Source organism: Diadema antillarum, unplaced genomic scaffold, assembly GCF_040938485.1.
Source record: "Diadema antillarum isolate AM-2024a unplaced genomic scaffold, OU_Dant_1.0 scf00000196, whole genome shotgun sequence".
NCBI classification, from domain to species: Eukaryota; Metazoa; Echinodermata; class Echinoidea; order Diadematoida; family Diadematidae; genus Diadema; species Diadema antillarum.
Window position 1 is genome coordinate 327,116 of NW_027271085.1, and position 15,701 is coordinate 342,816.

Here is a 15,701-nt window from a genome sequence, read left to right on the forward strand (position 1 = left end):
CATCGCAAAGAAACAAATATCATACATGATTCTACATCAAGCTGTACTTGTATACATCAGAGCACTGCGAGATTGTCGATTGCTTAACATGAACAGTAGAGGGCAGTATAGCCACATACATTGTAGTTTACAACAGCACCACACTGACTGTGTTATCACTTTGTATTAAACATGCATAAGATACCAAGTTTATCACGTGAGAATCCCAATACAAAATTTCGAGATTGCGCTTTAAGCATCAGGTCAATGCATCAAATTATGCTGTTATGTATTAACTCATTGAGGATGAGCTGATTTTGCTACAACACACATTTCCCATATATGCACCTGCCTGAGCATAAACAGGACTTCAATAATTTAGTAATTGGTTAGAAGCAATATTCTCAGATTCATACCATCTGGCTCTGACTGCTCTTGGATGCTCTGGGTACACAAGCTCAGAATTAGATCCCTGTAGTGCCATAGGAAGCATTCTTTGCAGCTTCGCAGTCCCATGAATTTGATATCATGTCTATGCCCATCAATCAACAAAATACCGCAACCTGTATAAACAAAAGACAAACCAGAACTAATGCAAACATATCAACCTGAATCCCTTTGAAGAGGAAACAGTACACATCCTTCTAAAGAATAATTCCTTTGCATCAAGAACGGAGCATGTCTTGATAAATTATGAGACTCAGTTTTTCAGCACAAGAAAATCAAACAAGAAAAGAGTTTGGTAACATGACTCGTCTGCTGATTCGCCTGCACTGAAAATCCAATATGAGAGGGAATCTAGTGTGTACAATAATCCTTCCAAGATGGTGGGAGACCTGCCCCCTGGATCTTTCCTCCTTCTCCTAGTGTAACCAGGCTTGACCTGTATCAAAATGTTCTGGGTATCACTGTGCATACTGTAAAGTTTTAATACCAGTCAAGCCTGGTTATAGTCATAATAATCATTTTTAAATGATAATATATATCATTGCCATGATGAGTGAAGCATCAACGAATGGATGTATTCAAAATTACAGGACACTGAGTGTTCTCTGTGTAGTCAGAAACTAAAACAGTCATACAGACAAAAACAATTACAACAACAAATAAACAAACAGGACATACAAAAAGGCATACACACACTTATCAACACATATGAAAGCAATATCATTATCTTTCATTTTCAGGTATCACAGATCAATGTCATTTCTCGGTTGCAACATTGTCCACTATTGGAAAGTCTAAAAGGACATTATTCCTGCAGGGAAATTATACAAAGGATCTTAATAATAGCTGCTATTTGAGACAACTGAATTTCCCTCCTAATATCAGATATCTCTTGACAGCAGGGATGAAGTCAAACAAATTATATAAAAAATGATAGGACCTGAAAAATGATCTTGCTACATCACGTTTTCGCTACATCCGACCTCGCTCTGATGAGGTTCTGCTGTGATCGCTATAAGGGCACTGACAGACGTCTGATCATCCCAATCTGATGGACTTACGGCCTTTCAGTGGTCACACGCAAAATCTTTGTTACCTTCATGCCAATGTATCTGATACCTAAGGTGAGTACATATCTAACAGGGAAATGCAGTTCTTACATGAATCGAAAATCTCTGTGCAGCTGACAAGCACAGATTTGACAAATACCAAAATCCCCCCCCCCCCAAAAAAAAACAAACAAACAACAACAACGTTTAATAATCAACATACGGTTTGCTATAGTTAAGGCAGCATTTACAGTATGAGCTGAGCAAAAGCTTTAACTGTTGGTAATTCTTTTAGAAACAAACATAGTACATGATCATTAACACTGATTAATCTAGATTTACACTGTTGAATTTTGAACTCATTCTGTGAGAAAATTGAGTGACATGTATTCTGTACAATAATATAACCCCTCTATCTCTATCTGTGCAAGTTGGGGCTATAAGAAATAAAGAGCAAAAACAGCAAACGGAAAAATAGTAAACAATCCATTATCAAAACAATAAAAAGGGGAAAAAAATAAAGGTATAAACTCTTAGATGTAGGCTGCTCATAAAACAAAACCTCCATTCCTCCCATCCCAAAGGTTATTGAAAAAATGATGAAAATGCCTTGACTCACACTAAATACTGAAATCTTCAAGCAAGCTACTTCAGTTTTAAGAGATCTTCTGAATCGATGACAAAGTCTAGCACTGCATTCATTGATACATCAATCACATTATCTTCTAAAGACTGTTCAAGGAAGAGACATTATACTTTGGAATAGCAAGTCAGTTGCTGTGTATACTCATAGCTATGCAAAATGTTCACAAATGGCAAATTTTTTTGTAGACTTTCAAGAGTTTACGTACATACTGTATACAATTACCATTAAAAATGGATATCCACTGTATACTACTGTAATCCTTCCACTCTACAGTGAGCTACAACTTTGGCTTTCTGGCCATCATTTGTATGACCTTCCAGCCACAGATAAATGTCAGACTTACAGAAGAATTTGTAAGGATTATCTTTCTGCCACACATTTCAAAACCTGCTAAGAGTTCATAGAGTGTACAGAAAAGGAAAATTTTCACCCTTGTGACCCTCAAACAAAGGGTGAATTTGAGAGCTATCCTAATGCATACCATACTGTATGATAAAATGAGCTTTAGAATCTCTGCAATCTGATTGGTCAATTGTCATGCATTGATTTTTACAGATCCACACTGAGCCACGCGTGCGGTAAAATCTCAATACATGGCTCATGTCTTGTATAGTGTAGTAGGTGTACCAGACGCATGATGGGGAAAATGGTTGTATATATTCATTATTATGAATTGACGGGCCAATTTTATAAAACAAATGATGCACAGACCTATTTCGTAGATCAGAGAGAATTGGATGATCTCGTTTAACTTGTGAACAGTCTAAAACCAACTCGCTGCACTTGTGGGTTTAAACAGTTCCAAAGTTAAACTCGTGCATCCAATTCTCACCAATCCACTCTGTCCTGAGCATTATTTGAATGCCACACCATCCCCATGCCAGAGGCGCACTGGACTGCTCCCAACGTGCACCGCACCGCACTATACTGAGCCCAAACTGGACCACATCCTTAATGCTCCGAAGGTGTACCACAAGGTACCAGAAGCTACCATGAGAAGAAATCGCATGGCACACACTTCCATCATAATGCTAAGAGTCAATTGATTCTCTTTGTTCTGGACACCTGTACAATGTATGTAATGTTTCAGCGCCAGGTGCATGACCTTGTTGCTATGACAACACGCTCCCAATCTGGCATGGTATGACACTGTATGGTACAATGTATGAGTTGGTTTGCTTTGCTTTCGCGTGTGGCCAAAATGCATTGGCTATAAAAACAAATGGTATGTTCTGCCAAGTAAGCATGAAACTGGATGAGAAAATATATCGTTATCTCGTTGGCTTGAAAAATTTTGGCAAAAATCATGATTCAAATTCAGTCTTAGCCTAATAAGAGAATCAATACTAATTTCGCAGGAAGTACATTAACACTGGATTTAGAACAGGTTCTTCTAATAGTATGAAACCTCTGCACAATTCTGCACCACATCCAACTGTCCGAAGGAAGAGAATGGCATTCATTACTGACATGAATTCTCATCAAATGGTTATAGGTACATTTATAAGCCGAGCGTTTGAGACTGCCGGACAAGCAGGTAATACAGTGGACTCCCGTTATAACGAAGTCCTCGGGACCGGCAGTTTTCTTTCGTTATATCGGAATTTCGTTATAACCGAACAAATAAATAATAGAAATACATAGAGTGGATGTCATTGCAGCCCAAATTTTTACTTCGTTATAACCGGAATTTCGTTATAACCGTGTTCGTTATAACGGGAGTGCACTGTAGCACACTTTAAACTCTACTGAAAATGAACAGCTAACTGAGCCACATTGTATGCATGTGCCGGTATGTATTTCGAGTTGTCTTGTGCTCAAAGTTATCTATGTGTCCGATATCAAGTTAGGAGATACAACGATGTATATCTGCCATATCTTTGTGTGTACACATCATAAAGAAGCATATATGACTCTTCTATACTTGGGGGGATGGGGGTGGGGTAGCAAATAGATTGACACATGTACCTTCGAGAAGTTGTTGCTATGTCGACTTTCATTTTTCACCTGGCAATTTTCCTGTGATGTCCGATAATACTCTACATCATTACCTGGGAGTTCCCCAGAGACACTTGGGAGACTAACAGGGACTGTTTGAGAGTAAGATTTTTGAATAGTCACCTGGTAGTAACCCTAGAAACTATTACCAATATGTGTCACCTGCGAGTTCCCGGGCGACCTTTGGTGAAATTTGCAAAGCACAAAAGGGGCATTTGAGGAAATATATTTGTCAGAAAATCAAATTTGCCACACACCGTCCGCTGGGAATGTCATAAATTGGTCTGTCTAGAACACAGCCAGTCAGCAAAGAGCATGATAATGAAGATGATAATGATGATAATGATGATAATGCTGGTAATGATGACAAAATCAAGGCGATCCTGTGGTTACCATGGTGACACGATGTCTGCTCCATTGCGTAGACAGATTATGTTTTGTCCAATGACAAGGCAGAAATGAGTTGGTGAGGCAACAAGTCAAAGTTTTATGCCTGTTTAGTATTTGTTACACATCAGCCAATTCATCTTTGAATTGCTACACAACATTGTTTTGAGGGTTGCCTCAATTCCAGGTCGCTATCTTACAAAAGCCTGATACTTCTCAATGAATTGATTATTCATTATATTGTTCTTGATTATTCATTATATTGTTCTAAATCATAAATCCATCTCCAAAAAGAGCAACAGTGATATTTGTTTGTATCATCATAGTAGCTAGCTTAAAATGCAAGCGATGAAACTATTTTTCCCATCGTGATGAAATGTTCGTGTTTCACAAATGAAGTGGAGAGTACCAGGTCCCTTTGCATTTAAACACTTACAATCATTGTGAGTTAATACTACAGTTACTATCCATATAGCAATGGCGCTAAAGATAGAGAGAGAGTTAGATAGAGAGCAGGGGGGGGGGGGGGGAGGAATAGAGAAGAGTAAGAAATTAGTACTTAATACAAAGCAGTTAAATCTGACATTTCCAAGTCATAAAGTAACTGACACATGCTATGTTTAAAATGCCAAAAGCAGTGTTAAGCAAGCTGATAAACAGCAAGGCAACCAATAAACATCTTCAATCACAAGCAACAGTGATAGCCTTTGCTGACAACTTTCCAATGGGGACAGTCTCTGAATCGAGAATGTTGGGACTTAACCTTAATTTATATCTCAAATAAATTGGAACACCACATTGTTCCTCAAATAATAACAAGTGCACTGTGGCAAATGCCATATCATCAGAGACTCCAACCCCAAGCACCTTCTGATCTGGAGATTCTCCCGTCTGAAACCCCTAGCAAACGGGAGACTCCAACTTGATGTGCGCAAAGCGAGAAGTTCCTGGCGGCCTGGGTCCAAGCTCTAGGGTTCTAGATGCTCTCTCGAATGCTATCTAAGGCTTATTTTTCAACATACGATGACACTAAGTAAGAAATCATATCAAGCGGGAGACACAGAGCCAGGGCGGGAGAATGGGAGATTTCGCAAAAATGGGTTTTCCACGGGAGATCTCCCATCATAAGTGGGACAGTTGGAGTCTCTGTATCATATTTCATGGTATGAAGTGACGACATATTGGCTCAACATGTCCAAGCATCCATGCCACGTCCTTGCGGAGACTATTTTGTGAATATCGAGAAACCCCGCTCAACCAAACCAGCTGCAAACGAACATTCCCGGCTAATCTGCATCTCAGGGAGTGATCCCGCGGTTTTTCCTTGCAGAACCGCTATCATGTCACACCGCTGCTCATCGGCTTCCATCAATGTCAAAGCACAGCAGAAAAAAAAAGAAAAAAAATGGCACAAGAAGCTATGCAGGCATTTGTCTACAAGAGGACCTGTTGGCAGCGAGGTCAAAGGTTACAATGTTTTTATCTTTCTCTTTATCATTGAGATGAACTGCACTGCCCCAGCGCTCAGTCGCCCGTCTCAGCAGACAGGCCGGTGCCACCGACCGACGTATCCTCCATTCTTTTGCTCAGGCCATCAACAGAATGCGCCGAGCATCCCGGCTCCTCTGAACGCCCCTCGCCTCTGGTTCCTTCCGTGACCTCAACCTTTGAACTCGCTGCCTCCCCCTCCTCATCGTCTTCCTCGTCTTCTTCGAGCTCCTGCTGGATCAGCTGCTTGGCCAGCTTGATGTTGAACGCCTCGTTGTAGTGCTGTTTCCTCTTCAGCTGGAATTGCCGCTGCTTTTCTGCAAAGAGGTGAAACACACACTGGCTGATCATCCCAAGATTATTTTCAAATGAAGAGTTTGTTCGCAAAAACCGATAAGTCCATATTTGCCAAATGGAGATATTTGCAATTAAAGGTCAAGACATACAATGTATAAAGAGAACAATAATAAAATGTTTGCTCCTTTTGACCATAACTTCAAAAATGTACCTTTATATGTAGTGACCAGTACAACCAATGTATATCATTTAACCCTAACTAGGCCGGGCTATTTAGGTAGTTGATAGAGGCGGGGGGGGGGGGGGGGGGGGGGGCCTCCCAGGCACCCCCCCCCTCCAGATCTCGGCCGTCGACCGCGCGATCGCGACGAAAATTGGCACACACATTGCCTATGATGTAATCTAAAATACCATGAAATCATTTTTTCAAAAAATTGTCATTTATGCTAAATTATGCTAATTTATGCATGATGATGCATAAAATCAGACTATTTGGTATAAATCACAAATAAAGCTCAAAACAGGCACATTTTTTGTGTAAATATTCTTTTTAGTGTCCTTAGCAAATGTAATCAAAAAAAAAATTGTGATATCAGAAAAAATTCTGAAGTATTTTATTGTTTTTCAGAATTTCTTATTATTTCTTTGTTTTTTCGACTTTATGTTTTTCATTGTTTTTTCGATGAAATTTGTCCGCGACATCGCTCCGAACAAGAAAATATGTTATTCATTGATTTTAATCAATCATTGATTTTAATCAATAAAACACCAAAATAATCATGCTTTTATGAAATTTGCCTGTGAGCACAGATTGCATTGAAATTGTACACGAATTAACGTTTTTGAGCAATTTTTGGTCTGACATGCATGTACATATTTATGCGTAACTTCGGAACCGCGCGCCCGGGCGTCGCAAAGTTGGTGTCAAAAGATGCGGGAGACTCGAAAGAAAAAAGTCATGAAACGTCGCGGCGATAGCTTTTTGCGATTGCGATACATCGCACGGAACGTTGAGGGGGGGACCTCCGATTCCTATACATGTATACCCCCTTCAAACTTGCGGGGGTATAATGACAAACACGAAGGGTAAGCAAACAAAATTTCAACGTTACTGCCCTTTCACATTGTCAAGCAAGAATTGCTCAGATGAATTTTGGGCAATTTTCCTTTTGTAAGGAACTTTCATTTTTGCATGGATCGCTTTTCTTGAATGAAATCATATTTTGCCCTTTTTTATCATGAGATGTGGGGTAGGTAAGGAATAGACATTTAAAGGTATTTAAAAACTAATCAGATACGAGTACTACAAAACTTATAGTAACAAACTTATAGAAATATCTATTATGTACATGACTGGGTACGTACTTGGCTGACAAACACACACACACACAAAAGAAAAAGAAAAAGAAAAAAGGTCCTCAAAACTTTGCGCTTCTTTCTAAATGCAAAGAAAACCCCCAAAAGTTCATTGCTTACCATCTCACATCTTGTAGATAAACAAAAATGTTCATACATTACCAACACTGTATACAATTTAGACAATAAAGCGCCATGACCATCAATGTCCCCATCCCATTCAGAAATTTACTGTTACTTCACATTCCCTCCTATGCTTTCCAGTGTGTATACATCTATATGCTGTGGTCTGTGGCCCCTTGAATACAGAAGGTCCCTCTGAATTTCGAAGGAAGTAGCAATCCCCCCCCCCCCCCAAAAAAAAAAAAAAACCCGAGGGGGGGGGGGGGAATATTATGCTGTGTTTGCCAACTGCCCTGCATGCTAGACGTGCTTCCTTCACTAACTGGCACAATTGTCTGGAAAGTGATCAGCAATGAACACAGATTACCTAATCCTCCTTACATCTATTTTGTTGCAATAACCATCCTCTCGGACTAAGGCATGTTGCTACAACTGAATGGACTTGCCATTATTTTCACCTACAACTAGGTCAAGTTGCCGAGTTAAAGGACAAGTCCACCTTCATACACAGGTGGATTGAGTGAATGCAACAATATTTATGTAGAACACATCAGTGAAAGTTTGAGGAAAATTCGACAATCTGTTCAAAAGTTATGAATTGCTAAAGTATCTGCGCAATCACTGCTGAATGAGAAGACTACTACAGTTTGTGATGTCACATGCGTACAATGATATAATTTGAACCCAAAGTACAAATTATTTCTTGGACTTGTTACTGACGTACGTTAAGGATAATATTATTTCCCTTGCTTTCTGAAAGAGAGAAGTTGAGTGTTCTTTTGTTATGCGAGAAAAGTGAAAATAAGTTGATTTCATTTTATACTGTCTTTATACCGGTGACCGAGCAGAAAGTTTGAACAGATTGTCCAATTTTGCTCAAACTCTCATTGATGTGTTCTGCTAATATTGCTGCATTCACTCAACCCACGTGTCTATGAAGGTGAACTTGTCCTTTCAAGTATAGTATTTGACACACAAGGCATTCATGATGCTTGCCTTTGGCTTCTTCTGTCAACTCCTCTTCCTCGTCCTCACTGGATTCTTCCTTGTCACCTTCGTCTTCCCACCATCGTTTCGGGGGACCACTGGAAAGTCTACCATGGACAGGGAAAAAACATACAACACACACAAATTTACCTCTTGTGGCAGCAAGAAGAAATAATGAAATAAAAAAATGCATATCGTCGGCCTTATGCCAAAATGGCCTTATCACCATAGACTTTGTACATTATTAGTGCCCTTTTGGCATGAGGCCGATGATATTTAATGGAGTCAACATCATATGAAAATACACTGCTCATAGAGACATTGCAAATTTGAGGACACAATACGAGGGTGAATTTCAAATCATTCCTCCTTTTAATAGCTAATTCATTCATTTGTTACCTCCATCAAAGAGGATATGTTTTTGTTGGTGCTGGTTTGTTTGTCTGTGCACAAAATAACTAAAAAAAATTGTGAACGAATTTGGATGAAACTTACGCTACAAGCTGATAATGACACAAGGAACAGCTGATTTCAGTTTGATGGTGATCCACAAATTTTTGTCAATTATTACAAGATATCGTACCTTTGTGCAAAAAGGGTCTATGAACTAAGAAGTTCACATACCCAAACTGAAGCGCAGGCTCTGCTTGAGGTGCCACGCACAGCAGGAAGCTGATCAGGTAAGGCTTTTTGCTTTATCATTTGGGTTATTGGGCGATTTTTTTCAGCATGCATGCATGGATGGAAATGAGCTGCTTGGTAGAGGTCTGTGCTCTCTGAATTCTTTTCCCGGTCTTGCATTCATTCATATACAGTACAGTAATGATTGCGTTGTCAATAAGATAATGCCAGTCAGTATACCAAAGTCCGTTTACCCCCTCCCCCCTTCCCCTCGATAACAATACATTCACGCTCACCCCAAGAATAGACTCTCGAGGCTGGGTAATGGCATGAGGCCTAATGCTGCTGTTCACCAAACTCCTTCTATACTCGATATTTGACATTGGTCAGAGGAACCAATGAAAGATAAGCACATAGAGGGTTCGGTCACTGATCTCTAGAAGTAAATTTCTGGATATGTCACTGGCCAATTACTTTGAAGCTACCATGACGCCATGTTACCATGCATACCGCCATACACTTCTGCCTTGTGTAAGGAGCTCAGGACATCACATTCTCTTTGTGACAATCTCTGCTGGAAAATTGCGTGCACAAGAACATGTATGATGACAGTTGGGCAGCGCGATAGCTTTAACCGTTTGTACCGTACAGCACGAATGGGTCTATCCGATGAGCTATCCAGATATGTCACGATGAGAGATCAATGGTTGGGCTACACTCACTTCTTGTTGATTTCGGTAGCATTCAGCGTAGCCTCGTCCTCGTCGCTCTGCGGGTCAACGTCCTCCAGACCCTCCTCGGGCTCCACGTAGTTGGTGTAGGGTGTGTCCGGTTCATCCACCTTCATGTGACCGTAGTCCTTGTCAGCCGGGTGGAAGGTGGCCAGGATATTCATCTCATCCCACTTGATGCCATCCCTGGAGAGAGAGAGAGAGGGGGAGAGAGAGAGAGAGAGATTTGGTAGATAATGCTAAATACTTTTGAGGTTTTAATTTCATTTAGTGAAAAGTTGTTGATCCGCTCACAAGTTATCTTGTACACAAATAAACAGACAGACAGACAGACAAATAGCCTAAACATAGTCGGAATATTGACAGACAAATAGATGAAGCTGAAACATTTATAAACACTGCCGACTGTACAGTAGGTTTCACCTACAGGTTGATGTAACTGGTTTATGTAAACTGGTTGATGTTCTTGATGCCAATAACAAAACAGCTGCAATTGTACTAGATGGTTTTTGGTCGTTTTAAGCCACCACACTGCGGTTCAAAGTGGGTCAATAACTTCAGCAGAGTGTGCAGGAATCATACACAAGGGGACTGATGGCGATAAGTGATTGATGACCACGTCTCAGTTATACAGTATAGCAGTAATCAGTATAGATGGACTAACTATTCATCGACCACTTTTTGACTAAATATCTTATATCTTACAAAATATCCCTCAGTTTCACCTTAATTCAATTCCACTCGAGGCAGAAAATACCGTAGATTCATATCCCTGGTTCATTTTTTTCTGGAATCATCCCGCGACACGACATTACATTACATCACGCATCCAGCACATACAGACAGCGCGCAAGCTGTGAGATTTTGAGAGTGAGCTTACGCACACACCGGAGGATATAGTATCCTTCGGTGCGTGCATGTGTATTGTGCTGGATGCGTGATAATGGTGTGATGTGACGTCGCGTCGCAGGATGATTCCAGAAAAAGCGCCCAAAGGTTAGCGGGCGGCGGAATTGACGAAGAAAGTGAAGTTGTCACACCTACAAAGTGATTAGTTTGCTAACAAACTGGAGTACCCTCCTACTCTATCAGTGTGGAATAGTAATTTGGAATGTACACGTATATGCACAAGATCAGGTTAGTACTGATTTTATGTTTCTCGTCACAAATTTTTGTAAAAAGATGTCAGACTTCAGCTTCACGAGGCTGATTCGTGTGCGGAGAGGTGAGAGCCGCAGAAAAAAGCACCGAAAATATTTAGACGGGTCAGGCCGTTACAGCTGTAGGTGCGGCAGTCTTGCATTGTGTGAACACGCTGGCGCCCATGTTTTGATGGGTCGCTCTGCATCGGTTGATTAAAACTCTATTTTTGAAAACAAAAAAAAAATGGACAAAATTTTTTCTTCTTTTCATCATGGATAGTGGACATGCGTGTGTAACAAAAAATCACCGTGCAAAGTTGCGACAATGTATATATGTGACCCTGCACCTCAAAACAAACAAAAAGTCGCCAGACATGAATTTTTAGTTAAGACCATATTCTGAAAGAGCAGACTTTAAGCTTTAAAATGATGTATAACTCAAATCAAATGGACTCTCCTAACCTATCTGAATATTGCAAAGAAAGCACAAACTTAGGAAAAGTGTAAACAGAGAAAAGAGGCTCTGAAGTACAGTGTCTATTCAAGCGCTTAATCTTTACCAAACCGTGCTGGCTGTGCGATGAATGGGACAAAAAACAGGAAGTAAACCACCAGAGTAACAACAATGAAGAGATTATCAGATTACACTGAAATTAAGCATGCCTCATTAACACATTCTATTTACAATAAATGCCAACTTTCAAAGCAGTAGCACTATCTTTTCAAAAGTTATTAGAGTTGAAAGTGAAGAGTGTGGACAAGGTTTTTCAGAAATGAAAAAGGGATTCTAAAGACACACCTACTCACACTATTCTACCAAAAATGTTCGAGATGAACGGCTAAAAAACACACTTTTCTGCCCGTTTTATGATACCAAATTTTAGCATGATGTAAAAGAAGACCCGCTCTTTCAGAAAATATGAAAAAGTCAAGTTCGGCTTGGTTGACCCATTTCACTTATTTTCAGTCCTCACGCAAAATCAGTGTGTGCGACTTTATGTTCGTTTTGAGGTGCACGGTCACATATGTCAGACGTGAGAGGAATAAAAAGTGAATAGGGAGCTTCTTGAGGCTCTCCCCCGGGAGGCCTCATGAGGCTTTCGGCAGGCCTCGTGAGGCGGGGCAGTGCTCGTACAGGGGAGCAGGCCTCGTGAGCGGGTCTCCCGGACTGATATCATGCTCTCACCAACTCATGTGTGATTGTGCCAATATATGCAGTGCACTATGTGAATCTTCAGCTTTGAGATTACACACACAGTCGTCCACTGTATGCAGGTCTGCTAGTCGGTAGAATCACCCCTTTCCCAGGGCCCCCAGCCCTGCAATCTACAAGCACGCGTATGCAAATTCCTTTCTACCACTGCGCCAGCCTGGCCAGGTGGCTGGCATACTTGTTGGGTGTCAGACTGTCAGTTTTCCTCTATCTACAGTACCATAATTTTTTTTTCTTATTCCTCACCTTACATGAGACACCTGCATGGCTGCTAGCAAGTGGTTTGTTGTTTAATCAGTACAGTGTTTCTTTTTTTCTCTGTCATTCATGGGATCGGGTCAGGGATATCAAAAGAAAGAAGTTGAGAGACAACAAGTTGTCCCTTGCACCGTACCCAATACCATCAAATTGTCATTACGATCGCTGATAATTTTTATTTTTCTTAAGTCCCAAAGTCGGGTTGCATCTTGTATACATATTGTATGGGTGCATCTAAACACGGAACTTACCCGGTAAACGGTATGTATTTTCCACTCTACAAGAGGGTTATTTTGTGGATCAAATGAATGGAGGTTTGTTCCGATAATGCCTTTGACAAAATTGTGAGACTGCCGTGCCGTGCCCTTTCTTATCGCCGTTTTGCGTCTGCGTGTCGTAGCGTGTGGTAAACTACTGTCGTATTTGACGCTGTGGTTATCGTCGGGCTTGACAACTGTGCATGGTTTAACGTAATGTCCACATACTTGGCTTCATGTTGTGTGGTTTGCAGGGGCCAATACCGGCCATCGTTAAAGTGGGGGCACCGCTTAAACAACTGTTAAACGGGAGAAAAACTTGTCTCTACTCTCACCACTTAGAGTAAAATATCCCGTTTGCGGCAGTTTAAGCATTGTTAAGAGTTTTTCCAACTTGTAAACAAATCAGGCAAATTATTTTCAACCATTTCATATATCATAGACAAGATTATTCATTAACGCAATTGCTTTCATGAAAGAAATTTACCATTGACCAACGCAATTTTCATGATTTACCAGGGCAAAACCCGGCACAATTTTCGCCGATAAGGGCGATATGCGACGTAGTATTTCTGCTTGCGGCACGATGTACAATCCCTATGCAATACGCGCGTGCTCCGCGATCTTTAGCTGAACGCCTTCACATGTCTCGCGAACATTGCGTAAGCGCCAATTCCCATTGCGAAAGCACGTGAAACTAGCGTGCGCACATGCATTGGCCGCAAACAAGATCGCACTTCTGGCGGTGTTGTTGATGTCTTTCTCGTGTTTTTCTCATTTTTTTCGATGGTAGCATCCACTTTCTGAAAAAAATGGCGGCCCACATCGGCTCGTGAAAATTCTATTTTACGTGAGGATATGTTTTCAAAATCCATGAACATCGAGAAAACGAAAAAAAATCCAGTTTCTTGGACCATTGTTTCTTAACTGTTATGTTAAGAAGTACCGAAAATTTCATTTTGGATGCGATATGTTGTCATTTAGGTGAGAAAATTTCACTTTCGTCAGAGATCGTGCCCACTTTATCGGTTGGTTTTTGTTGATTGCTAGTGTGTTAGAATATGTGTAGTTAACCGCAGCAGCGACCCCATACGGACCAATACGTACCGTAAAGGGCTGTAGTGTTACTGTGTTACAGCGCCCCGCGACGGGGTTAATGTGTAGTGTGCATGTAACAGTGCAATGCTGTGTTTAGCTGTATATTACCGTGTATGTTGTACCTGCCGCGAACGGCTGCACGGCCGCTTACTGACGCAGTTACTCTAATCGCAGCTGCGATTAAGCGGTGAGCACTGTACCGATAATATACTGTATGGCTGTAAAGTGCACAATCACAATTGCCTTCCGCTGCAATCTTCCAGTGAAATCATGCGAAGTAGACAGTCAAGTACCTACACTAGTAAAGTCGCCAACACAGCACACAGCTCAGGCCCAGGCCCAGGGCTCAGCTCAGGCCCAGGGCTCAGCTCAGGCCCTCGCCTCAGTCACACACACACACACACACACACGTACACACACAAACAGCCAAGCCAAGCCTAACATAATTACAAATAGGTGGGACCGTTCACATCGACTCTGTGATATGTTCATCGAGATCGTCATTTCACTCACTCTGGCCTATTTGCAGGATCATCAAAATGTCTTTCTGGCTTCAATATACTCTTCGGCTGACGCTCTAGTTTTTCTGCCATAATTTTCGCAAAGCTTTCGTCGTTCGTGGCTTCTTTCTACCAGTGTCTACCTGCACGTACGGTGTCGAGACGAAATCCAAATCATGAAATGCAGCACACGACCCTTGACTTTACGTCAGGCTCTGACTTGATATTTCGTTAAAAACTAAACATTTTTCAACAATAACCATTCACAGAAATCTGTCCACGCAATGAAAATATACTAATTATTAAAAAATATAATTAATGGAACGTTATAATCAAGAAAAATATATTCATGCTAAACAATAAAGTAGCAAAACTCCAGCAAAATCATAAAGAATGTGTCTGATGGGGCACTGATATTTCATCGTACTCGTCGAATCGTTTGTAAACATACGATACGCGAGGCCCTTAGCTCCGTCGGTCATCGTCGTAGGATTCGGATAGTGTAGAACACTAGGCCTACGTTATACACAGATCCGATCCTTCATGCATACTGTACGGAGACATCCGTTCCCTTCAAGATCTTTGATGATTCATTCTCGATCCCCTCGCTCGCTCGCTCGCTCGCTCCCGATCCGAGGCATGCATGCAAGCTAGCTAGCCGCGCAAGCCGCGCAGTGCTGCAGTTGACGAGAGTGCTAGCTAGTGGTGGTAGTGCAATGGAAACACACACTCTATTGCACACTATTATTGCACAATAACAGGGAATTTTTGGAGGAAAGGGACTTTTTTTTTCAGAAGAGACGCCAAACACATTCTGGCCTACTGTTATTGATCCGTACTTGGTGGTGGTAAGTTATACTCTACGTAATTTCCAGATTAGTTGGAGGGGATTTTTGCTTTGTTTCGTAGTGTACAAATACGTCGTAGGCCCTATATTGACAAGTTCACGCACGTTCGCAGCTGTATTAAAAACTGAAGAGCCTGTGCTGTACTGCACTGACTGTGCTGTGGACTTAATGTTATTCTGTTCGAACATTGACAATCTCAGACTCAATAAACAAATGCAAATTAGATTCAAACGTTAGATTTTAGAAACTGTCTAGGCCTACACCTTTAAACATGTT

The 15,701-nt window shown here is 41.1% G+C and overlaps 1 protein-coding gene across 1 annotated transcript; it reads right to left on the reverse strand.

Moving 5' to 3' along the window:
- Nucleotides 1-5,662: 5,662 nt before the first annotated feature.
- On the reverse strand, nucleotides 5,663-14,728 carry LOC139723602 (protein phosphatase inhibitor 2-like). Its single transcript, XM_071634832.1, has 4 exons — nucleotides 14,591-14,728; nucleotides 10,101-10,295; nucleotides 8,767-8,864; nucleotides 5,663-6,311 (listed from the first exon to the last, which is right to left on the reverse strand). The coding sequence occupies exons 1-4, from the start codon at nucleotides 14,668-14,670 to the stop codon at nucleotides 6,031-6,033; spliced, it is 654 nt and encodes a 217-aa protein (XP_071490933.1). The 5' UTR covers nucleotides 14,671-14,728; the 3' UTR covers nucleotides 5,663-6,030.
- Nucleotides 14,729-15,701: the final 973 nt, after the last annotated feature.

Coding starts and splice junctions, on each gene's coding strand:
- LOC139723602 (XM_071634832.1), bottom strand. CDS start 14,670: ATGGCAGAAAAACTAGAGCGTCAGCCGAAGAGTATATTGAAGCCAGAA. Junction 8,865..10,100: donor GCTACCGAAATCAACAAGAA/GTGAGTGTAGCC, acceptor TGTCCATGGTAG/ACTTTCCAGTGGTCCCCCGA. Junction 6,312..8,766: donor GTTGACAGAAGAAGCCAAAG/GCAAGCATCATG, acceptor ACCTCTTTGCAG/AAAAGCAGCGGCAATTCCAG.